At 38.3% G+C, this 24,915-nt stretch overlaps 1 protein-coding gene across 2 annotated transcripts; it reads left to right on the forward strand.

Moving 5' to 3' along the window:
• Positions 1–869: 869 nt before the first annotated feature.
• Positions 870–23,023, forward strand: tasor2 (transcription activation suppressor family member 2). 2 transcript variants are annotated; one of them, XM_041795005.1, is made up of 22 exons: positions 870–1,424; positions 1,712–1,860; positions 2,201–2,296; positions 2,389–2,461; positions 5,663–5,754; positions 5,855–5,992; positions 6,251–6,384; positions 6,501–6,517; positions 8,869–8,968; positions 9,076–9,170; positions 9,284–9,390; positions 9,585–9,657; positions 9,780–9,851; positions 10,023–12,170; positions 12,536–13,289; positions 13,493–13,949; positions 15,129–18,614; positions 19,291–19,413; positions 19,508–19,661; positions 19,752–19,857; positions 19,983–20,164; positions 22,346–23,023. In XM_041795005.1, the coding sequence occupies exons 1-22, from the start codon at positions 1,391–1,393 to the stop codon at positions 22,441–22,443; spliced, it is 8,688 nt and encodes a 2,895-aa protein (XP_041650939.1). In that variant the 5' UTR covers positions 870–1,390; the 3' UTR covers positions 22,444–23,023. The 2 variants fall into 2 exon arrangements, with proteins under 2 accessions (XP_041650939.1, XP_041650940.1); XM_041795006.1 differs by having other exon boundaries at positions 12,974–13,289.
• The last annotated feature ends 1,892 nt before the right edge of the window (positions 23,024–24,915 follow it).

Here is a 24,915-nt window from a genome sequence, read left to right on the forward strand (position 1 = left end):
AGCCCAGTTACATAGGTAATGTAGCTGAAGACTACACTTTTTACAGTTTTGCAAATCTCATATAACCCATATTTTATTCATGCAAAATATAGCTAAACCAAAAGCTAACAAAGCTACTTTAGCTTATGTTGTGTTTGCCAAAGCTAACTTAACTATATTGCAAACTTATTTACATTAGCAATAGCTAACTTTACTGAAGATTATCTACGTGGCTAAAGATACAGCTAACATAGCTACATTGGCTTATACTTTATTTTACTATCATAGCTATGTCTCAACTAAAGCTAAAGCAAGCCACCGTTCGCGCAACTACTTCTGAAATGCGTCTATACATAATTTAACCCCCTATTAGACCTCTGACCTTTATTCTGTTTTATTTATGAAATGTTGCTTAGTCTGCAATGTTTGCAAGGTGGTTATTTATTGAATGTAACTGCCAAACTTTGTTTATGAATAAAGCTGAATTTTAAAAAAGTATGTTGTACCTGGCATCAGAAGTTTACATACTCAAATGGGTGAATTTGAGATGTATATTTGCCCTTAAAACCAAAAGACTCAAGGATAGTGCAGATTTCTTAGAGCTTACACGTGTGTTAGGCTGGATAGCTGAACAATAACCTTATACTTTAAACAGTTCTAGGTTTTAAAAAAAAAGTCTGACAAAAGTCCAAATACACAAATAAGCTAGAGTGAAGATCTCAGTAGGTTGGTCTACATGTCTGGAGTCTGGACTACATGGCTAATGAGCTAAAAAAAAAAAAAAAGTGTTAGCACTGTCCCCAACTTCTTCAATCTTTAATGTTACACCAAACCACCCCCCACAACGCTAGTGCCTTTTAGAAACCACATGTTAATACCCTCTAAAAACGAACAGGGTGTTCTGCAGTTAGTTGTGTATGTTAGTTTATCAACAGCAGGTCGTTTGGGGTTAGCAATCATTAATGTCTTTCCTGAAGCAGGAGAAATAACGACACACTCGGGCACAGTCGAGCCTCGCTACTGCCACAGTTTGGTATAGACTTTCAAGATGGATGCTTCCACCCTCGATAGGTTTCTGTTTCTTTTTTGAAACGGACTCTACGTGGATATCAGGCCCTTACAGGACGACTGAAAGGCTTTCTGCCTTTAAAAGGGTTTTTACATATTAAAACCGTGCATTTAATACGTTTTTTTAGTTTCTACGCGTTTGGGCTGTCTGTTATTTTTTAACTTCCTGGTTGTCGTGTGATCATGTCTGTTGAAACTGCGGCGACGGATCAAGTTACTTTGAACGGCTTATTAAACCTTAGATTCACGGGATTCGGTCATTCTGTTGTAATGTTTGAGACAAGAGACAACTGTTTTCATCGACAGGCGAATGGAGAAATACTGATTTCATAAGTGTTCAGCAATGGAAAGTGGCAATGCTGGTGCCTCGAGCCAAGGTGATTTGTGTTTTTTTTCCTTATCCCTCGTGTCAACTTTCACTTTTAAACGAACAAGAATTCGCAAAGGACATGTTTTCCGTTTTCCGTTTTGTTTAAACACCCATACTTGATACATATTATGGCGAAAAGAGACGAGTGGTTAAGGTGGCGTCACTTGGTACAGACAGTCCCAGTCTTGTGAAATAACTTTTTTTTTTAAGTAGAGAGTGAAAACGGGGCATGCTGTAATTCCGCCATGTCACTTAAATGTTATACTAATTCATATTGTTTTTAACCACTTTTAGGTGTTTTAGTGCCTGTGCCTGAAGCTTCAGACGTGTTTTTGAACGATATTTTGACTCCCCTCAAAAGTGCGTATTTGTACGAGGAGTCAAAGCAGTCCTTTAAATACGAGTCTGCTTTGTTGGTGAAGAACCCAGCACTAGAAGAAAAGGTCAGTTCAAGTATTTTCTCTTGCATACCGTTATTTTAAAACTAATAAACACTGACCACATTTAGCACATCTGGAAATCTCATGCCCAATACTTTTTTTGCATTGCATTTGTTGTAATTGACATGGATATAATGTTAAATTTAAAATAAAATCCATAAAGCTGTGAGAATAGGGTATTCCCTATGGCTTTATGGATTTAAGTATTGATCATTACGAGAATAAATTATTCACATTTTAGCTAGAAAAAACAACAGGATACATGAAACTGACTTGAGTGGACGAAACCTGAAAGAGGAAATGAAAAGGACATTTGGCATCTGAGTCTTTTTCTGTCCCCCAGTATGATGCATTCAGAGCAAGTAGAAGAGCAGCAGGATACACAGAAGAGGATTTGAAGGAATCCTATGGTTTTTTGCTCTTTGAAGATGTCAACAAGGTAAAGACATGATCCACAGGCAGACATGAGAAAATACATGTTTTAAAGAATACTCAAATCATGCTTCAATTGCTGATTTTATTTGATTAAAGGCAAAAACTCTTGGAGAAACTGGTGTGTTAGCTGGAAACAGCACATGCACTATTCTCGGAGATCCTACAAAAGGTAAGATTACCTGTACTTTACCATACAAGCAAAAGGTTATTGATGTCAGTTTTCATATGACTTAATTTCAGAAAAAGCAAAGAATTACTCAGTAGTTTCAAGTATTTTTTCAAGTTATTACCTTTATAGTTCTCTGATGGTGTCCATAAAGTAGCCTGTCCATGATAAGAGCAGCACAACCAGCCCAAGAAAAGCACTTGCTTAGAGTCTGTTTCTACCTTGTATTTGAAAGTGAAAGCAGCTTGAATGTACACATTTATACAAATGAAAGTGGAAGAATTACTGAGGTGAAACAGAAACTGTAAGCTGGTGCCCAGCAGCCCGTGATAACTTGTGCTTGGTGCAGAATTTGCCTGTTTCACTGTACAATATAACATGAATGTCATGTATCTTTACCATGTGCAGGTTTTGCCATAATGCCAAGTTTGAAATCTGGCCTCTTAAAGTTCTGCCTGTTTTGCTTGTACTGTTTCATGTGATAAGTTATCAGGTATAAACATTGGTCAAAGTTCTTTTCATGGAGCTGTTTTTCTGTGAAAGCGTGCAGGAACTACACCAGAGTAACACGTGAAAACAAGAGCTACACTGTGTCACATGGTTAAACGATGCAGAGCTGCACAGGGTTAATCTGTGTTTTACTCAACATACAGGGTTGTCTTTTTTTTTAATCTGTTTTTGTTCTGGTACAGACTGCATACATTACAATACTGAGCCAGTAATTTTACACCTAATTTGTAACATAGAAAATGAAGCCATAACAGAAAAAATGTTATTCTCAGTCATAAAGGTAGTGACAAGAACAAAGAAAATAAGCAACTCTCTTAAAAAACTGTAAATAAAAGTAAAATTGGAATAAAATGCAATACTTTAAAGTACTTTTGGTGGTTTTCTACTTTTTTGAAACTTTATTTACTTTGACAGCACACTGCTTATGAGGAAGTGTAAAGAACATGCCAAACCTGCCCAACCAGTCACTCCATATTTGTACTGTTAAGATTTCCACGTTGTTTCAATGAGTGCTAGAATTTCTTTGACTGATGTTTACTGTCAGATGCGTAATTCATCCTTGTTAAGAAAGTACACCATGTTGAGCATGCATACATGCCAGTAGCCACAATATCCTTCGTGTGTCCTTCACTGTCAAACGCCTGTCCATTGTGGCATTTGGAGACATTGCCCAAGACTAAAATTCAGCAAAGTTAATTTTACCAGCACTTGGTTTCAAGTGCAACAACTAATACATTAAAACAAAATAATTATGTGTTATGTTCACATTGAAGTCTACTAAATTTAAGTTTTATGTTAATGTCACAAGTAAACGGCAGTTTCTGTGAACAATTCAAATATAGTAAATGGTCTAAAGCAGTGGTTCCCAAAGTGAGGGTTGGGACCCCCAGAGGGGTCACGAGACAGTGATGAGGGGTCACAGGATGCTTTCCAATAAACAAAGAGAAATTGACATGATTTAAAATCATTAATTTTATTTTATTATAAAGAAATATTGTTAAAAATTAGTCCAATTTAGAATAAAGATGTAGTTATCAAGCAATATTTGTGCTTAAATGTAAGTAAAAGTTAAAAAATCTACCTTACATGTAAGTTTTGTACATGATGCTGGTGCAAAATCATGCACTTTATCCCCCTCAGTGGAAGTTGGGGATCCTGGATCTCTGACAAAGCTATTTTGGGGGGTCACGGGTGGAAAAGTTTGGGAACCCCTGGTCTAAAGCAATGTTTCTCATCTGATCTAGACACAGGACCCACCCATCTCTTTAATCATGACCAGAACTATCAAAAATTTTCAAAAACACCTGTTTACAGATATATACAGATTCATTTTAACTGATACCGATATCAATAAAGATATTTAAATATGCTTTTTGGACAAGATATTTCAGTCCTTTTGGACACACATTCAAGGTTTGAGGATAAACAAGGAAACAAACTTTAGTCCTTAAAAACGCTGTTAAGTGTAAAGAATGAGGATAAAGACCTCAACTGACATAAGTCTCTTGGCTTAGCCTAAAACTCCACTAATTTTTTAGAATATATGGACAAAATTTACAGTCAATGTATGCTGAAATACACAGGCAAAATATTGGATGTAAATATTGGCAAAAATTTTGATATCTGCCAATACTGATATTTGCCTTTTTAAGCTAATATCTACTGATACCGATACCAGACCAATAATATTGTGTATCCCTAGTTATAACCGCTATTTTTGGTTGTAAACATCCAAGTTGATCACAAACATTGCAGTGCATAATTTTACACTCCAAAAATCTATTAACTCTTAAAACTTGTGAAAATGGCACTGAGCAGAGCAAGTGAGTCCTCTTGAGGATCAAAATATGACTGAAAAAGAGACAGGACATAAATAACAGGTTTTTACAACCACTTCCCCAAGATAACAGGTACATTTTTGCTCATTTACTAGAAGAATTGCTTCATTATCTTGGGGAAAGCAGCTCTGGTATGGCAAGAAGAGGAGATAAATTGGTTCAAATATTAATTAAACATTAAAATGTACCCATTATCATGGTAAAACAGAGTGAAATAAAATGTAATAAAGTGCATTTCCATTAGGGTCTTCTGTAATTACTTTTTTTTTTTCTTTTTTTTTTTTTTCTTTTTTTTTTGCTACAGTTTTTTTTTCCAGGCACATTTTTATGACCTACTAAAAACAGCTCTGCAGCTCACTTTTGGGTCCTGTACCACAAGTAGAGAACCACTGGTTTAAAGTATCTGTAGTGTTTGCATGAAGGAAAACTTCTGGAGCACATGGTCAATTCAGCTATTTTAAGTAGAGTCTGGGCTTCAGCTCAGCAACCCCCTAACATGAAAGAAGAGGCACCGGTTTGCAGTTGCTCATGAGCTTGAAGCTTAAAGTCTCCCTCTATTTTTTTTCTCTGTTTGGGTTGCATTTTGTCTCCGGCACATAATGTCCCATTGTTGTTCCATTGTTCTGAGTTTATCTTAGGCTGCAGTCAGTGAGGTCTTCAAGGTATTTATGGTGTGTCAAGTTCACTTTTTAGGTGTGGCTTTGCTTCAGAAGGAGTGTCAGGGGTTTGAAAAGGGACTTTAGAGTTAAAAGTTTAATACTGAAGATTTATGAAGTCCTCTAATCAGTAGAAATAATCGTGTCTCCTTTTGTTTTGTGCTTAACATTTATACAGTGAAAGTTTTCTGTTTTCTCAGGTATTTACATATCAATGTACTCTGACTGTTTGGATCTCAATCGCTGGTATCATGGAAAATCTGGATACATTGCTATCATCAGGCTGACAAGGGTATTAAAGGAAATGTTCTTGCCTGTGATTTTTAGAGTTCTTTTATTTGCAGAAAATGTTGTACAATAAAATCACTGTTCCCTTTTTCTGTCACCAACAGGGGAAGGTTAAGAAGGTTTTAGAAAACTACACCCAGAATTTTACTGCACCCACTGTGGGGTTCGACTGTCATGTGTCAGAGCAGTTGCCTTCTGTATCTGACAAAACCAGCTCCTTTCTTGCTTTTGAAAGAACCCAGGTAGGAAGATATCTGCGACCCAAGCTGAACATTGTGAAGTAATATTTGTCCTGCTGGGTATCTCAAATAAGGGCTATAAATACACAAAAATATAGGCAAATGAATTGCCCTTTTAGTGGTAATCCCCTAGTGTTTTTGGCCGTCTTTGTGTCTGCCTTATCAATTTCTGTGCATCCCTCTTCAAAGAGGTATATATTTAAGAAGAAAAAATACCATAGACATCAGCCTGCTCATGTGGCTCTTATTTTTATTTTGCAGTATTATATGTATGAGCTGCTGGTCGATGGAAGCAATGAGACAGCTCAGTCTCCCAGTGCTGCCTGTCCTTATGCCATTGTATCGTTTTCATACACGGATACCAAATCAACTCCTGCAGCACCACAGGAGAAAAGGTACAGCAGAAATGCATGCTTACTCTGGTTGTTACCCTGTGTATTGTGCCAAATGGGATTTCATATAATCTGATATTAAAGGATGATAATGGAATGCTTTCTTTTTATTCTTTCAGCAATGAGAAAAGAATGGGTAAGTTGCATCTAGTTCATATCACACTTGGTTTGGCTCCTCCATGTACAGTGCCTGTGAAAAGTCTCCCCCCTTACGCATGTTTTACCCTTTTATTGATTTTGTAAATCAATGATGGTACAATTTGGCTTTTTGATAAAAAGAATACAAAAACTACCTTCTAATTCCAAAGGGAAAACAGATTTCTTCAAAGTAATGTCAATTTAATTAGGGATGTTCCGATACCATTTTTTCCTTCCTGATACGAATCCGATGCCAAGGTGTTGGGTATCGGCCAATACCGAGTAAATATTAGAATAACAATAATACAGGGAGCTGCATCACAGGCTCTCTCTATCTCTTTTTTATTTTAATACAAACTTTATGGCCCTTTTCCAAATATAATATAAAACTTACAGCTCACATATTAGCAATTGTTGTAAACAACACTTAATGAGTACTTAATGTATACAGTTGTGCATTGACCTATGTCTCTCCTTTCTGCTATTTTGGGCAGCATCACGTGATTACAGAACAGCCTGCTATTGGCAGACAGACACTGACAGAGAGTAACAATATGGCGGTTAGCATTCAGGCTAGCGGTAATAAATTATCGTAATTTGATTAAAATGGATAAAAGACGTTCAATATCAGGTTTACTGGTGTGGATTTAATCATTTAAGTCCCCAAAAGTCACAGCTAGCCAAAAGTTCAGGGCTTGCTGAAAATGTTGCTACACGGGATTCAAAGGCATCAACAGCGTCAATGGGAAAACACAACGGCCAGCCTCAAGAGGAAAAAAGGAGTGAGAGGCAACGATTTATGGTTCAAAAGTTATCTAACTTTTGATAAACTGTGTCACTTCTTGTCTTGTACGACAGCGCCGATCTGGAAGGCATTTTAACGATCACGTTAAGAGAAAAACTGTCATGCAGCCACCATTCTTTGCTGCTGCGGTGTGTCCCTTGGTTCTTCTTCGCTGTGCAAAAAACGGAAGCCCGTTCATACAGCGGCAGGGAAGAAGAATTGATTTCCAGTTTATAGCACTAACATTTACATTGGTTAAACAAAGCAAAATAAAGCTAAACCAAACAGTATCGGATCGGTGCATATACTTGTGTACTCGCCGATACTAACACCTGAATTTTAGGCAGAATCAGACATATTTCCAATACTGGTATAGGAATTGGAACAACCCTAAATTTAATAAAGATATGTAATCTGAAATATGTGATTGCATAAATATTCACCGCCTTTAAAGTGAATGACCTAATTCAACAGAGCTCCAGCCAATTAGTGCTAGTAGTCACGCATTTAGTGAAATGGAGATCACCTAAGTGCAGTCAATATGTCCAGTCACTGGTTAACCGTATTCCTGGCTACCATTACACCATGAAGACAAAGGAACACTCCAAGCAACTCAAAAAACAGTTACTGAAAGTTTAAGTCAGGGGATGGATACAAAAACAAACTGAGTAACCGTACAAGAACGAAACTAGTGAGAGAGACCACCAAAACACCTATGACTACTCTGAAGGAGTTACAAGCATAAGCAGCTTAAATGAGAAAGACTTTGCATACAACAGCTGTTGCCCGGATTCTTCAAGAGTCAAGGCTCTATGTGAAAGTGGCAGAGAAAGCCACTGTTGAAGAAAACTCATTAAATCTCAACTAGAGTTCACCAAAAGACGTGGGAGACTCCATGGTCAAGTGGAAAGAAGTTATTTGGTCTGATGAGACCAAAACCATGCATTTTGGCCAACAGACAAGAAACTATGTTTGGTGGACATCAAACAATGCACAACACCACAAACACACCATCCCCACTGCAGCGGTGACAGCATCATGCTGTAGGGATGCTTCTCAGCAGGCTTGTAAAGGAAGGGGGAAAATTAATGTGGCAAAATGGAGGATAAACCTGGAGGACAATCTTAAAACTAGTTTTAAGGGGTGGATATTTATGTAGTCACTTGTTTAACATTATATATTTGTATTTAATTGACATTATGTTGTAGAAAACTGTTTTCACTTTGACATTAAAGAGGTGTTTTGTATTCTATTTGTCCAATAAGCTAAATTATATTGACCATGATTGATTTAAAAAAATCAATAAAAGGGTAAAACATCCAAGGGGGTGAATATTTTTTATATGCACTACACACTGCTAAAAATGCAATAGTAAAATATTGCCATACATAGTTCAGTCCAAAAGCACGTAATGACTGCTGTTTTAATAATACTTTACACATACAAATCCATCACAGCATATTTACAAAATAATAACACATTAAAATAATGTAGTTAATACATTTTGGAGAATTTGTATATAACCATATTTACTGAGAATGGTCCATTATTGGCTTTTTCCCCAGTTTCTCATTACTTTCTGTGGAAGGGTCAACTTCAAATAGAGGACCTGTTCTACAACGTCAGTCTGAGGTCTACATCAGGGGCCATAATCCCTGCAGCACTGTAAGTTTAATATGTTCATTGAAAAATACAGACAGTATTCTGACATAACTTTCAGTATTTATATGACTCAAAACTCATTTCCTGTGCTTTATATTTTTATTTTTAAGGCCACCAGTGGTGAAAGTTGAGCGGGCCATTTCCGTGGTTGATCTTCGACAACTCTTGCCAAAAGCTGTCTTTGAAACCTGCTTCTCTGGGGAAGGTGTGCTGTTTGAGTAAAATTAAAATAAAGTTTTTCATTTCAGAGGTAGATTTTCAATGCGTTTCTGGATTTATCAACCATATTTATGAATTCTGTATTTTTTTGTCCTGCAGTTATTTTGGATGATTTGTGCTGCAGTCTATGTGAGTTTATTTCGTCTTCAGAAGAGGGAACAAGCTCACTTTCTCTTCTTTTGTATGAAATCAAGGAGAAAAATGTTGTAAGTTTCTGTTTCTGTCAACATGTTACTCACTGTAGGGTTTAGGAGATTCATTCTATACTGTTAAATATAAAGTGATTTTGTATTTTATTAGCACTGCATTACTATGCTTTAAGAATATTTTCTCATTTGCATTGCATGACAAGTTGTTGAATTTAATTTGAACAGCCTTTAAAACATGCTGTTTTGCACAGGCATTTACAATTCCGCTGAATGACGGTGGTTTTCTTATCTTGTTGCACTCCTCCCATTTCCTCACATATGATGGTAAGATATGAAAATGAGAATCCTGTACTATATTGTCAGTTTCTTGACAAACTTGTTTAGGTCTGTATTATTCAGCAGCCGTAATTCATCATCAGATCAACCGCATATCTTTTTTCCTTCAGATATGGGGTCATGCTCACCAGAGGTTTTGCAAGGCGTGTTTGTGTTTCCTGACTCAAGAGTTATCCAGAGAGGTGATTACAGCATGTATTTAACTGTGGATAGTTTCTTTTGGAATATCTTTAAGATTAGTCAACAACTGTTTTCAGTAAACCTTCTTATGTGTTTTTTTGAAACAGTATTTATGTTATTTTATGGAAGTGGAAGCAGAGATTGAAATAGTACTCTCTCTTGATTTATCTCAGGCACAAAATTTGGACACAGAAAGCCTGCCATTCCGTCTGAAGTGCTCCGGGTTCTGCCTTTACTAAGTTATGCAGAGAGTGAAGTTGAGAAAACGTCAATTGATCCAAGTGAAGAGCTAAGTGAAGTATTGACACAGCATATGCAGAGTTATGCAACTCTGATAAATCCAGGGTTGGAACTGAGTCCATCAAGAGAAGTCAGCATCTTTGCAGATCAGTATGATGTTCCAGATGCCCACAAGCATCTCTACACATGCCCAGAGTGGACTGACAAGGCATGGCATAGCCTGAAATCCTACCTGAGCAAACCAGCCTCCTTTCAATTACCAGTGGCCAAGGCTTCAGAAATTCTTGTGGCTGGACAAGAAAACCAAATTGAAGACCTTGATGATGATCTTTACATCTGTCTGTCATCTCCTGAGGAGGCACCTGCAAAAGTTGATGGTTCTTGTTCAGAAGATAAGGTTGCAGGCCAAGAATCTTCTGTAAATGTGGAGACATCTGTTGACAACTCGGTTACAAGTGTTGAAACAGCAGTTGATTTAAGACTGGATCCTCAGACTGATGCACCAGATTATTTGCAAGTTGCTGGTTCTGACAAAGACAATGACAAACCTGCACCGAGTGTGCAGATAAAAACTGACGTTTCAAGGACAAAAAATCTTCTGATTCCTGCAACATCAGAAGAACTTCCTGCAGAACTGATTGTCAGCATCACCTCAGCAGAGAGAACTGATGACAGTGTGATATGCACTGAGTCTGCAGCAAAGCACAATGACTTACAGATTTCTGATTTTTCAGCAGCCAAATCACAAGTAACTGGAGCTGACCCATTAAGTAATGAGATTGTTGGAACAGAAAAGCTTTTGAATACCCCTGAGGTCAACAGTTTCATGAAAACAAAAGGTGGTAAAATACGAAAGGGGCATTCCAGAGGTCGCAGAAAGGTATTTGATGCTGGCGTTGAGACACCCAGTGTACCAACAGTGCAAACGCCTGTTGAGAACGACAACTTGAGTCAGAAAGAAGACCTGGCCAAGGAATTAGTAGACCAACAGCCGAGTAATCCTTCCATTGCGGATTGGAGGAAAGTACGAAGGCGAAAGCGTGTATTTGGAAAACTGTCTCCAAGAAATAAAAAAGTTGCTTCTACTGCTGTTTGTCCAGCATCTTCAGAGGAGAAAAAAACAGGCCATAAACAGCAGAGTTTGGAGAGCCCTGTTTTCATGGAGCTTGAATCTTGTCCTCTGAGAAAGAAAACTGAGCGCTGGGACTTGAAGCCAGTTGTGAGCGAATGTGGAAGGATCTTGGTTCCTCATGGATCTGTGGACAGTGCAGGGATAAAGTCATTAAAGGATAAGCTTCAGTCTACAAAATTTGACCAGGGAGGTGAAAAAATGTTGGTTGTTTCTTCTGAGGATGCTCATGACACTGTTGAAATGGAGCACAAGTCTGCTACAGCTCCAGAGAAAGAAGTTGACAAAATGGAGACCACAACATTCAAGGATGGAGGGAACCATCTTAAAAATTTGACAGTTAGTCCTGTCCTTCCTAACCACAGTGTTTTGAGTCCAGGAGAGGCTGGCAATGATTCATCAAGTGAGAAACCCAAGAGTAGTGTGTGTTCTTTGAAGCAAGATGTCACAGACCTTTTTCCCTCACAAGATGCTCAAGAAAATCGCAGTGATACCCTCTCTAAAGGAAAGAGTCCCACAAAGGGGGAATTTCTCTTGAGCAAATTAAAATCAGTTCTTCTAAGAGGGAAAAGGAAGGCAGGTCTCTTTGAATCAGACGAAATGATTGGAGACCCTGCTCAAGCCACTGAGCCTTTACTCAAGATTAGCAAAGTCAACTCAGACACTGGTATCCTGAAGGGTGGTGACAACGATTTGGGTTTCAAGGAACTGTCAGTTGACCCCCTTTTTGCATATGCCCTTGGCTTGACTCCTAAAGAGATACCAAACATGGTAAAAAGAACTGATGGTCCGGGCACTCAACAAAGGGAAGACTCATCACAGGCGCAAGAACAGACCATTTTTGACAAACATCAAATCATACAAAGGCCTCCCTCAATTTTTTCAAGAAGAGGAAGGATTAAAACACTCAAAAAGCATCAAGACATCTCTGCAGAAAATGTCAAAAAGAAATGTAAGTCCTATCTAAAATTACTGAAATCTAAATATTCCTATGATGTATACAAACTTCTCACCACCATTTATAACAGAAATTGAATGAACTTCTTTATGGCTTTGCCCCTTCTGAAACTGTTCTCAGCTATGCTTTGCCTGGCTTTGCCTTGCTACACTCTGCTTTTTGCAGTTTTAGTGTGCTTTTTCTCTTGTTTTGCTTTTTTTGTATTCTGTGCATCTACACCCAATGATTGCAGTAATCAACTGTTTTTTGTTGGTGATATTTTTCAATTCGCAATACATTTGTATTTTTCAGATGCTTTCAATGTGCTACTTCCTTCTCTCATGCAGTTTCTCTTTTTCTCCTTTGTTTTGTCTTCACAGGGTGGTTACATTTTCAATCTCCGGCTTGTTTTGCAAGAGAAAAACTCAATATCAAAGAGTGTGATAGGGATAATTCTGTCAGGAAGACTGTTAAGAAAAAGTTGAACAGTGCTTGCCAATCTACAGATGCTTTGAACTTACTTGCTGACTTGGCTCTTAGTGCCAGCCCTAACAAGGCTCAACCACAACCAAAGCCAGCACTTGGGAGAGAACCTGAGACAAGCTTGAAGAAAGTTGACCTTACAAAATATGTTGCCAGTGTTGATCAAGAGTCAGTTCTTCATGCCCTTCTTAGACAGCCTGCTGCTAGACCAATTCAGACTCTCGAGACTCCCTCTTCAAGCCATCTTGTTGGAGGCAGTGAGCTGGTTGATTTGGTCACTAAAGAACATGATTACTCATTGCCCCCATCTTCCTCTCTACCGTTGGGTTTGCCAGGTACACCCTTCCAGGTATCCCCTTTAAGTGGCTCTACTGGACTGCTGCACCATCAAACAACAATGTATGACGATGGAAGTACAACCCTGGAGCCCTCTGTTGTTGAGACAGATAGAGGTGAACAAGTCTGCAGGACGCCAGACTACCTGAAAAAACAGACAATGCGCAGAAGAAAGTTTAGACACTCACGTACCTTTGTCAACAAGGATGGATCCATCCAAGTCACAAAGCAGTGGACAGAAGACTATGACTTTAGCCTAGACAGCAAGTTTGCAAGTGACTCAGAGGTTAAAGCTGTCATCCGAGCCTTGCATGGGTATGTATATTGGATCATTTATGTATAAATGAAAAATACTTGAGGCTAAAAATATCTTAATCTGCTAATTTAAATATTTTTCTACAACATTTTTGCACTCTTCTATTTTTAGATAACAGATATAGACTATTTACTCGAATTTTCTGTTTTTCTAATGTTCAAGTATAAAGAGCTGATTTTTGTGAATTTCATTTCTTCAATAGGCCATGGGATAACTCTGTTCAAGACACTAGTGAAGAGGTGCGTCTTATTGTGCACATGTGGATCGGTCTGTTCTACAGCCGGTCAACATCCAGGTTCTTTCACATCGACTCTGACTTGACATACCCATTCCCAGAGGACAGTGATTCTTTGGAAATGTCCAGTGCAAAGATAACAGGGTCAGATCAATCTGAGCTGAAGACCAATTCAGATGCACTTTCTTCAAGTGTGGTCGACACCTCAGAACCTTCAACTTCAAAAGCATTGGACCTCAGCAAAAAAGATGACTCTGCTCAAGAGAAAGGAACTGACCAAGGATCTGTGGTTTTGGACTTGTCTCTGAAAAACTCCAGTACAGAGGCTGTCACTTCAGATGCAAAAGTCAGCACAAAAGACACTTGTGAAAAGATGGACACAAGAAAAACATTGAACACCAAGTCATACAAGGGAGAACAGGAGGCAAGTACATCTAAGGTTTACTATATGATTGTTACATATTTAGTTTTATGTTTTTTAGATTTAGATTAGCATTGAAAGCCAGGCTGGGTTCTAGTCATATTGTAGACACATATTAAGCATTAAGCATTAGTGAAAGACCTTTTATTGACTACTAATGGTGAAACTTTAATTTGGAAGAAGGGATGAACCAGCGTCGTGATCATTTCCTGTGTGGCCTGTATGGGAATAAAAAGTGAATGTTAGCTTCTTCATGCTCTGCAAATCACCTTAGATCTTTTTGGGTAAAATGTTGTTCATCCAACAGATTTTTTGGTTTATGGTTTATGCCTTAATAATTTTGAACTAGAATCCATATAAATTGGATGCTGGAATGACCACCAAGCTTAGCATATTCTGTTATGTTCTTTTTGCTTCCTGTTTCACATTTTATTTGCCCAAGGCACACCTCAGATCAAGCAAAATCTCAAGGCAGACCATGTTCATATTAATGCCAAATAGCCTCTTTAACACCGCTTAAAATACTTTTAATTGTTGTGTAGTTGTACTAATAACATATGGCTATACATATTCACATGGCACACATAGAGTTGCCTCTTTATAACTATCCTTGGAAATGATTTGGAGTTTTCAAGAGGGACTCGCATTTTTGAATTGGTCAGAAGTTGACAAACTACCAGCCTCACCACCTCAAGAAAATTGTAAGATTCAGTGGTTATTTAGAATACTTTTTACCACTGAAATTTGTTTTTTATGTCCATCTACTCACTTGCACTAGCTGATCACAAAATTCACAGGCATAAGGCTAATGTTCATCTTTTGTAACTCACTGACATCTAGGCTGTTGTTGCCTTAGGGCAAATGTCAAGTACATCAGAATAAAAGTAGGACTTTGGCACCACTCAGGCCAGCACCCTGGATTTTTCCAGACAAGGAGGGTCCTGCTTACATAAGGGGTGTTAAATATGATAGCCCTCTTTTTACTAGACCATAACATAAAAATCAGACTGAACATTTTACTTGCTGATGTCAAGCCTACAAAGGATAAAAATTGACTAATGAAAAAACAACAATCTGACAGCACATGGGCTATGGATCCTAAACTAGGTTACCAGGATGGAACAACTCAGGTTTAGAATTGAGGTTTATGTAATTTTTGTCTGTTTTCCTTTGTTTTTACAGGTTAATCAAGAGATTGCGCCCTCTATGAAGATGATCAATGAGGGGGATGTTTTCAACAGCATCCAAATGAATAATGAAACTTGCACCCCTTTGCAAACAGCTTGCCTGTTGGGACCTACTAATCTGTTACTTGTACCAATAATTTCTGTACAGAGAATGGTTGGGACTGCAGCAGTTCCATCAGAGAGAAATCCCACTGCTTCAGGACTTGCTGACATTTTACAAGAATCCTCCAGTGAGAGGACTGATTTGAAAGACTGCACTGGAAGTTCAGAGCCTACAGAGATAGGTCTACATCAGCCACATGGTGGATTTTCAACTGAATCCATGATGGATGACTCCAGCAAAGAAGCAGGCAATGTGACTCATACAGTTCAGCATATTGAAACTGAACCTAAAGATGGAAAGAACCTGGAAGTACAAGAGAAGCCACACAGAGAAAATAATAAAGAACTTTATCCAGAACTTACCCAGGCAGTTGATAATTTCACAGAAAAGGTTTTGGGTGCAGTCTGCAATGGAAATCTTTTGGAAAATGAGAAGCAGTGTTCAAGTGAGGAGCCTGTGGCAGTCTCAGAAGGTGTGGTTGTAAATGCACATTGCCCATTTAATGAAAAGGCTGCCATCTGTGATGATCATGCTGAGAAAGAAGACAGACTTGTTGAGAAGGACAGCTCTATTCCAGCTGTGGATGCTAAGAGTGATGTTGGCAATCAAACATTGTCTGCGGAGGGTAATGGCTCTGACTCAGTTAAGCAGGATGATATCTCAGAGTCCAATGGTCAAGGTGGTGTGGATGGCCAGCCAACCCATGCAGACAAGAAAGAAGACTCTTTAAATGATTTGCAGTTGGGAATGTTGTGTGCAAATGGCAAGAATGAGCATACCATCCCAGAAAAAGCCCCTAAATCTCCTTTGCAAATGGAGACTATTGATAATGAACCTGAAGCTGAGGAAAATCATACATGTTCGGTAGATGAGGCAGAAAAGGAAGAAAGCACATGTTCATTGGATGGGTCTCATGCAGATCAGTCTGCTCTCCAAACAAAAGACAAAGTCGAAACAAGCAATGACGAAGTAATGACAGACCTAAATCTAATAAGTGATGATCATGAAACCTGGGATGCCAAGTCAGTTGATGGGGAGAAAATGGTAGTTGGCACTACTCAAGAAGAAATACCAATATGCCAGGCACCAACAGAGCCTCCAGCTGAAATTGCAGTTGTAAAAGATACAGATGTCAGAGGTGGCCAATCCGATGAGGAAATGGAAAAGTACCATGGTAGAGTTGTAATTCCATTCATTGGAGTAGACATATCTGGTGAGGATACAGAATTAACTCACCACTCTCAAAGCAAGGTTAAAGAAACTGTTCAAGGTCAGGAAAGAAAAGCCCATATCAGTGAACCTACCCACATTGAAACTCCTCAACCCACTGAAGTGTGCTTTACATCTCAAGTGAACAGTCAGAAGGCAGAACTGTCTTTCGGCAAAGTGACCGGTCTCAACATTCCTGAAAACAACCAACCATTGGCCTCAGAGAAAGAGCCTGATGACCGGTGTCCAACTCCGACTATGGATGAGAAACCATACGGGTCCTTACCTTGTTCTGGAGCTTCAAGTGTTGCTTCTCCCTCAAGAAGTCGTAAAAGTCACCAAAAAGGGGCCAAGAAGTACCTCAGCAGGAGCTCGTTGACTGCAAAGAATGAGATGCCTATTGAACAAAAATTTTGCCACAAGTCTACAGTTAATGGTGATCCCCACTCTCACCATGGTCTTCACCCTGATCTTGAACTGAGAACTTTAAGAGTTTTTCAAAGCATTGGCAAGTACCTCTCCAAATCAACTGAAAAATCTGGCCAGATTGAATCAACTGACATGAAACACTCTCTTGACCAAACCTCTATCCCCAACAATATGTGCATTCTTGCTGATTTACCCCAAAGCCATCTCACCAAAGACTCCAAGGGCCAGAAAATGAGCAATATAAAAGTACCGGTGTCAGCTTCTATGGTACAAGAACTGCAGACAGAGTCAGCAGTAATCTCTCAGATATTGCCTTTCAAAAGAAAAATAGAGGAGGTTCTTGGGGTTGGGTTGCAGCTCAATAAAACAGACTCATCAGCTCATCTGCAGTATTCTGAAAGAGCAGAAAAATCTAAGAAATCTTCAAGTCATCCCCACCAAGCAGTTCCTTCTTCTGGGTGTTTGGAAGCAGTAAAACCAAATGTTGACCAAGACAGACATACGACTACATCACCGGCCAATTTAGGTCATGAACAACGCCCATACAGTAAACGTCCTGTTATGGCCGTGAAACCATCAAAGAGTGATGAAAGTCAAGCAGATGGAGCCTCAAAGGAAAGACAAATGGAAAACTCTGCAATGTTGACTATTCTAAAAAATAAAAGGACTAAAGAGTCTTTGGAGAAAAAGACAGAATGCTTTAAGAGGAATTCTGAAAGACTGAGCAACAAGCTTTTATTGAAGAATAGTCCGTTGTCACATGAAAGTGGGAGAAAGTCTGAGCCCAATAAAGCTAAGTTTGAACGTCATGATCCTGTGCATCAGTACAAAGGAAGGGAAATGTCAAAAAACAATTATGCATCATCTCTCCCAGTGAAGAATTTGGGATCTTCACCAAGTTTATCTCAACCTCTTGTAGAAAAGCGTTCTTTGGGAGAAGAAAAAGTTGTTCAAACAGCTAAACAGAATCTTGAGATGAAAAAGAGGGACTGCATAACTTCTCTTGTGGATTACAAAGGTGACAGTGAAATGGATGACGATCTCTACCTAGGACCTGACAGCTCACTTACATGTACAGTCTACAACAACAGCAAGGAAAGATCATCATCGTTTCTGGAGCAGATGTCGAATCGGTGCGTACAAGATGACCCGACTGAGGCTTCAATGGAGCAAGAGTGCCTGATCTTCTCTGAAAAAATGAAACAGCTTTTGAAAAGGAGTAAAATGGGATCCATCAACCAACTAGATTCACAAGACAAATTGAGTCAGTCTTGCCTCAGTCCTGTGACTGTGACCATTTCAAGTTTAGAGAAGCAGGGGGTGCTTGTGGAAAACTTGGCCACACCAACACTTTTTGGACAAAAACTGAAGGTAGAGATGTCTGATAGGGAACACCTGGCAGCCACAGAAGAAGGATCAAAGTCTCAGAAGTCATCCACACCAGTAGAACATGCAGGAGTTTCAAGATTGACTGCTGAGTTTGCAGAGCTGTATGAGGAAACGATGAACGATGTTTGTGCAGTCAGTAAAGTCCCATCCAAATCCAAGCACTTAGGAATGGATAGAGGTTACTCAAAGACTGATCCAAATAACTATTTTGACTTCTGCGATCAAATGAAAAGAGAGATGGATGAAAGTTTCCGCAGCAATCTGAACTCAGTGGTGAAGAAATCCTGTAAAACCAAGTACAGATTCTACATACTGGAGACATCAGATAATGCCTTCTTTGGGGAGACCAAGGTAAGACAAATGTTCCAAAAAAGCAGAAATAATTGAACATGAGTTATTGCTTTGTTTTTTCCTTCATCATTTATGAAGTCTGAAAGTATTTTTTTCTTTGCTTATTAAATATAAAACTAAATGTTACATTACCAATGACAAGATTCATATTGATATCTAAAATATGACTAAATTATCGAGATAAAATTTATTTAAATAATATTCCAAAACGAGGTGAATACTCATGAATTCAGTCAGACTTTTAGATGGACATTTTTGTTGGGAGAACACTCATAACCCTGCTTTTACTTGCCAAAGAGTGATATTAACAACATACATCAATCATATAAAGATGTAACTATCAGTGGGAAAATTAGCATTTGCTTAAGCATCAAGAAATGACAGATATGTATCTTTTCTATTTTATTTTTAATAATGAAGGTAAATGCAACAGAAAAGAAAATTGTTAGCCTGCACTTATGTGTATCTTTGACAACAATCCACAAATGTAAACAGATCTTTTTGTGGGAACTCAATAATAAACAGCTTTTTAAGTGCAGTATTATTGCAAAAATATTATCAAGATATTTTAACATTTGAATAATTTTGCAGCACCAAAAGGTATAAATTTATGAAAATGTTGCCCATCCAAGATGTTTTAAAAGTCTAATTCTGATTCCTTTTTGATATCTAAAAGGCACAGTTGGAGGCAGAGGGCCACACTGCTGTACAGCCGTCTGAATTCTTTCTTGAAATGGGCTGCTCTTTATTTCTACTCATCATCCTGAGAAATGAAGACATTGCAGAGCACATTTGTGAGGTAATTTTACAATCAGTGAATAGATTGAGTCAGGAATTTTTTTTTTCAGAATTACTGAATAATTAATTTTTACTGATTGTGTTTCTTTTCTCAGATCCCACACTTGTTAGAGTTGAAGAAGTCCCCAGGCGTGCAGTTTGCTGGGATTGACGAACCAGACGATGTCATCAACCTCACCCATCAGGAGCTCTTCACAAAGGGGGGATTTATAATGCTTGACAGAGCAACGCTGGAGCACCTTAACCTTTGTATTGTGACTTTTAATTTAAAAATATGCTTTTTGATGCTAAATTTGATTTAATATTGACCCTGAATTTCAACTTTGTATGAATTTTAAGGCGACATGAAAAAAATGTCAGAAATCTTGGAAGAGCTAAGCAGAATGGGGAAGTGGAAGTGGATGTTGCACTACAGAGACAGCCGTCGGTTGAAAGAAAATGCAAGGTATGGATAAACTTCAAAAATAACTTGCATCCCCCCTAAGGAGTTGTTTTTTTAGCTGGTCATCAAGCAGACATAAGTGAATTCTTATCTTGCCTAAACGTTATGCTTGCTCCCTCTGTATCCAGGTTGAGTGCAGAGGCAAAAGAAAAGAGGAACTTCCTAAACTGTTGCCAAGAAGCAGGGATAATGGAGGTGTTGCCTTACCACGAGTGTGACCACATGTCAAGAGATCAGCCAGATTATTTCACATGTTTGGCTCGCTTGCAGGTCCAGAATATATCTGCACGTTACACCGTTTTTATTACAGGTAAGTTATTACTGCAGAAGTGCACTTGTAGTCAATTTATATTTCAGAACTTCCATCATATTGTTGTATAACTTTGGATATTTTGTTTGTGAATAGGGCTCAGTTAGTGTTTATAAAGTTATATCTATACCAAACTCAGTGTTGTGCAAGTTCAAATTTAAAATGATCTAGCTGCCACACAGTCAATTACACATCAATTTAAAAAAATCAAATTCATTTCTCAGGCTGTTTTACAGAGATCCTCAGAGAGGTAGTTTCAGTTGTTGCGCAGGTTTCATTTTAAAACCCCTTTTTACATTGAAAGCTGGTGCTTAACTGACAAACAGGCACAAAAACAACTTTATGTAGAGGAAACTAAAGGCAAATGGGGAGACAGAGAACAAGATAAAGGTTGCACAAGTAAACATTGCTTGTAATCTGTTGTCTTCACAGTTACAAAGATGGAATATAAGTGATCTATGTGATTAAGGAAAGTGTTTCTGTTAAGAACGTATAGCTAGGGTGCCAAGAAAAACTGAAGCATCTGTGCTTGTCCCTTTGACTAAAGTATTGTCCCAGAAAAAGTTCACAATAAAAGCATTGTGTGAAAATGCAGTCGTTCCACCATTGAAATATATTGATCGTGTTGTTACTTTGAAAAACACACAGGAAGTGTATAGTACAGTACCATGAAAAACTGTTTGCCCCTTCCTGATTTCTTTTGTGTCTGTTTGTTTTTGAGTTCAGTTTCACCAGCCACACACAGACTTGATTACTTTCATTTGAACAACAAAATGACTACTTTACAACGTGAAGAAGGCTAAAAGATCGCAAAGAGCAACACATAATGCCACAATCAAAAGAAATTCAAGATCACGTAAAAAACAAAGTCATTGACATCTATCAGTCTGGAAAGGGTTACAAAGTCATTTCTAAGTTTTTGGGACTCCAACAGAACACGGTGGGAGCCATTATCCACAAACGGAGAAACTTGGAACAGTGGTGAACTTTCCCAGGAGTGTGGCCAGCCTACTAAGAAATATGAAAATACTCGCACACTATTCAGCAAAAAATCCCCCATAAGTTGATACTTTACCAGTATAGTACCACTGTTGATATACTCGTCTACTTCATCAGTACACATCATGTCAAAGGAAGCTAGTTTTTCCTTTTTTATTACATAAATGCATTTCCAAGTTGTACTCTAATCACTGTACCTTCACACTATCCAATGACTGTGAATTCAATATTTTCTAGCTCTTAGTTGTTTTATAAGGTCTCCAAAAAGATCAAATACAGGTGAAGGAATTCACTGGACATATTTTTCCTTATTATCTTTATTACATTTTTTAAATACACAGGTGCAAAACAGGTACAGTCAAACAGTATCAAAAGGAAGGCCTATATGACAGAAAGAAGAAACATAAGAGGGAAATCATATCTCCACCAGACATCATCAGTTTTGCACTTACCTATAAACAGTATGGCATCAGAAAGACGAAGAAAATGCACAAATCTAAAACCTAACAGTAAAAGAACAACAGATGAAACAAAAGTGAAACAGGAGGCTGTGTAATACATTAGAAACACAGAATTATAGAATGATATAGAGAAATAAATACAGAAATAAATCAGAGACAGCATCCAAGGGTTACAGTCCTGCACAGCCTCACCAATTCTTGATCATTTGTATCTAACTCCATAGAAAATCAGCTGTATATTCTTACTGTGATCTACCATACCCTTCATTATAATGTCTGTCTTGTACCAATTAATTTATTCATTGGACATTTGAGGCGACTGTTGCTCAGTAGGTAGAGTTTGTTGTCCTGCAATCATAAGGTTGCTCCTGCAGTCACACGTTCGATGTGTCCTTGGACACTGAACCTGATATTTGCTCACAGTTTGCTTTGTCTGTGGCGTGTAAATGGGTATGGATTCATACGCATGGGATGAGCTGATACTGATGGCTAATTCTCCATTGCAATCTCTATCAGTGTGTGAATGTGGGGTGAATGGAGTGAAAATGGGTAGATGGGACCTGCAGTGTAAAAGCGCTTTGAGCAGTCAGACGACTAGAAAAGCACTATACAAGCTCAAGTCCATTTAACAAATGTACATTTATTGTCCTGGGCAGGTTTCTTCATTTTTAAATGTTATGTAACAGTGCAAAGTAATTGACATGTTTTTCCTCTCTGATAGATTCAGCAGTAGACGGCGTGTTCAGAAGTCATGGAATAATGACGATGACTTTCAGCTCTTTCCTGTCGTGTTCGCCAAGTGAAGTTTTCTCAGTCTGAGTTGGAAAAATCTGATGGACAAGTTCGAGCTGTGATCATTCAATAACTCACTATATTAAATAAACCTGAATATAAAATGTAGTACTTTTATATGTATATTTTTATAACTACACGGGATAAGCTTTCTCGTGTCAGTCATTACTGACTTATAGTTTGACATGATTTTTGTTTTTTTGTAAACTAAGTTATCTCTCAGTTTATGCATAGTGTCACTTATGCCATTATGCAGATTGCTGAGGTGTTTATAATGTACCTATTTTGTAAGGTATTTTATAGTATATAGTATTGTAAACTTGTTTAAAAACAATTTTTATATGTGTATATTTTGTTAAGCTTACAGATGTGATTTGATCCATTTGGCGCACAATCATTTGTTATGCTCAGTAGAAAGGCTGTTCATTAAGATTTGTTTTTTTGTTTTTTGTTTTTTTTTTTGTTAGTTTTTTTGTTGGGAGAATATTATTCAGTGCTGTGTTCAAGCCTTGCAACAAAGCTTGATTTTTCAATTGTAACATATTTAAGTATATTACTGCACTGTAATGTGTTGACTGAGAATAAAGATGCCTCTCTCATTGTTCTGCCTCGACAGAATCTCCAGACTGGTGAAAAAACCTGCACTTTAATACTACGTCACATCACTCTGCTTTTCCACTTGTTTACTATTGAACACATCATTCAGTGTAGAATTGAAGGAAGATGCCAACTTAATTTTACTGTAAAGGAAAAGGTTGAGGCATAGCACTGACTGGGAGAATAAGTAAACCTCAATGTTTCTGGCCAACAGAAAAGAGCTTTGAATTGGTACCAGGTTAGGTGCCGGGTTGACGTCCTCAGACCCATTGTCAGACCACATGCTGGTGCAGTGGACCCTGGGTTCCTTCTGATGCATGACGATGCTCAGCCTCATGTAAGCTGGAGTGAGTCAGCAGTTTCTGCATGACAAAGGCGTTGATGCTATGGACTTGCCTGACCGTCCCCCAGACCTGAATCCAATCAAGCACCTGTGGGACATCATGTCTCAATCCATTCACCACCGCCACATCGCATCACAGACTGTCTGATGCCCTGATCCAGGTCTGGGAGGAGATCCCTCAGGAGACCATCCGTCGTCTCATCAGGAGTATCCCCAGACATTGTAGTGAGTGCACACAGGCACGGAGAGGCCATACACACCCCTGGAGCCTCATTTTGAGTTGTCTTGAGGAATTTCACAGAAGTTGGATCAGCCTGTGATCTGAATTTTTCCACTTCTAGTTTGAGTATGATTCTGAATCCAGTCGACCGTGGGTTGATTTTGATTTCCATTGACTGTTCATGTGTTATTTTGTTCTCAACACATTTCACTATGTAATGAATTGAGATTTTGACCTGGAATATTTCATTCATCGAGCTCTGGGATGTGTAATTTAAGTGTTCCCCTTATTTTTTTGAGTAGTGTATGTTTACTGAAATTACAAAAATAGTTTTTTGGGGGGTAAATTTTGAAATTAGCACTTTTATGTCTTAAGTTTTAACCAGAGTTACTGTTTTTTTGAGTACAATACTCTTGTAGTTTTTCCACCTCACACAGTTGCACATAGCTAGAGAATGACTTCACATTACATCCCAAAACAGCTAACAAAAACTGGAGTGCTGATATCTCAAGGTTGAATGTTTCAGAGTTGATTTTAACTCCAAAAGTGTAATTTTAACTCCATTCTCAGTGAAACAGTCCTCAGTGTTAAGCCATCCGTTTTTGTTCAACTCCATAAAAAAAAAAAAAAAATCAATTGATTAAGCGCCGCCCACTGCGGTTTAAATCAGAGGGGGGTGTGTGGGTAGAGTTCCCCATCATGCCCTTGGGCAAATGTTTTAGATGTGTTGAGGTGTTGCTTGTTGTACAGTGATTACTGCTGGGGTTCTTTTGGTCATATTTCTGGTGTACTGCTGTTGTTTTAGATATGAGACACCTTGGCAACATGCATGAAGTTATCCACTGAGTTAGGATTCCCACCTGTGACTTTAGGTAGTCCTAAAGGATGGATAGTCTTTCATTCTTCAAGAGTTACTGCAGCTCTGTCAAGTTTTATAATTAACACTTTCAAACGTGTAGTTTATACACATTAATGCTGTCAATATTGCTGTATTTTACCTTAGTATATTGACTTTCCCTGAACAACCTGGTTGGAGATCTGTTCTCTTGTTCTTGCCAATAAGGAAAGATAATATTTTACTGTACAACTCCTTGGTAGCTACTCATTAAGTACACTTTAAATACTTTTTACTTTTACATGAGTAAATTTATAAATCGTTAGGCTACTTTTACTTAAGTACATTTTAACCAGAGTAGTTATGCTTTTATGTAAGTACAAAAGTCTAGCTTTCTCCAGCTCTAATGTTTAGTCAGTTGGTTATCAATACTGAATGCTAGAAGAAGCTGAGGAATCAAACAGAGACACTTGGTATTACCAGAAGAGGGCCTCACTGAGACGA

This window comes from Cheilinus undulatus, linkage group 9 (genome assembly GCF_018320785.1).
Source record: "Cheilinus undulatus linkage group 9, ASM1832078v1, whole genome shotgun sequence".
Classification (NCBI taxonomy): domain Eukaryota; kingdom Metazoa; phylum Chordata; class Actinopteri; order Labriformes; family Labridae; genus Cheilinus; species Cheilinus undulatus.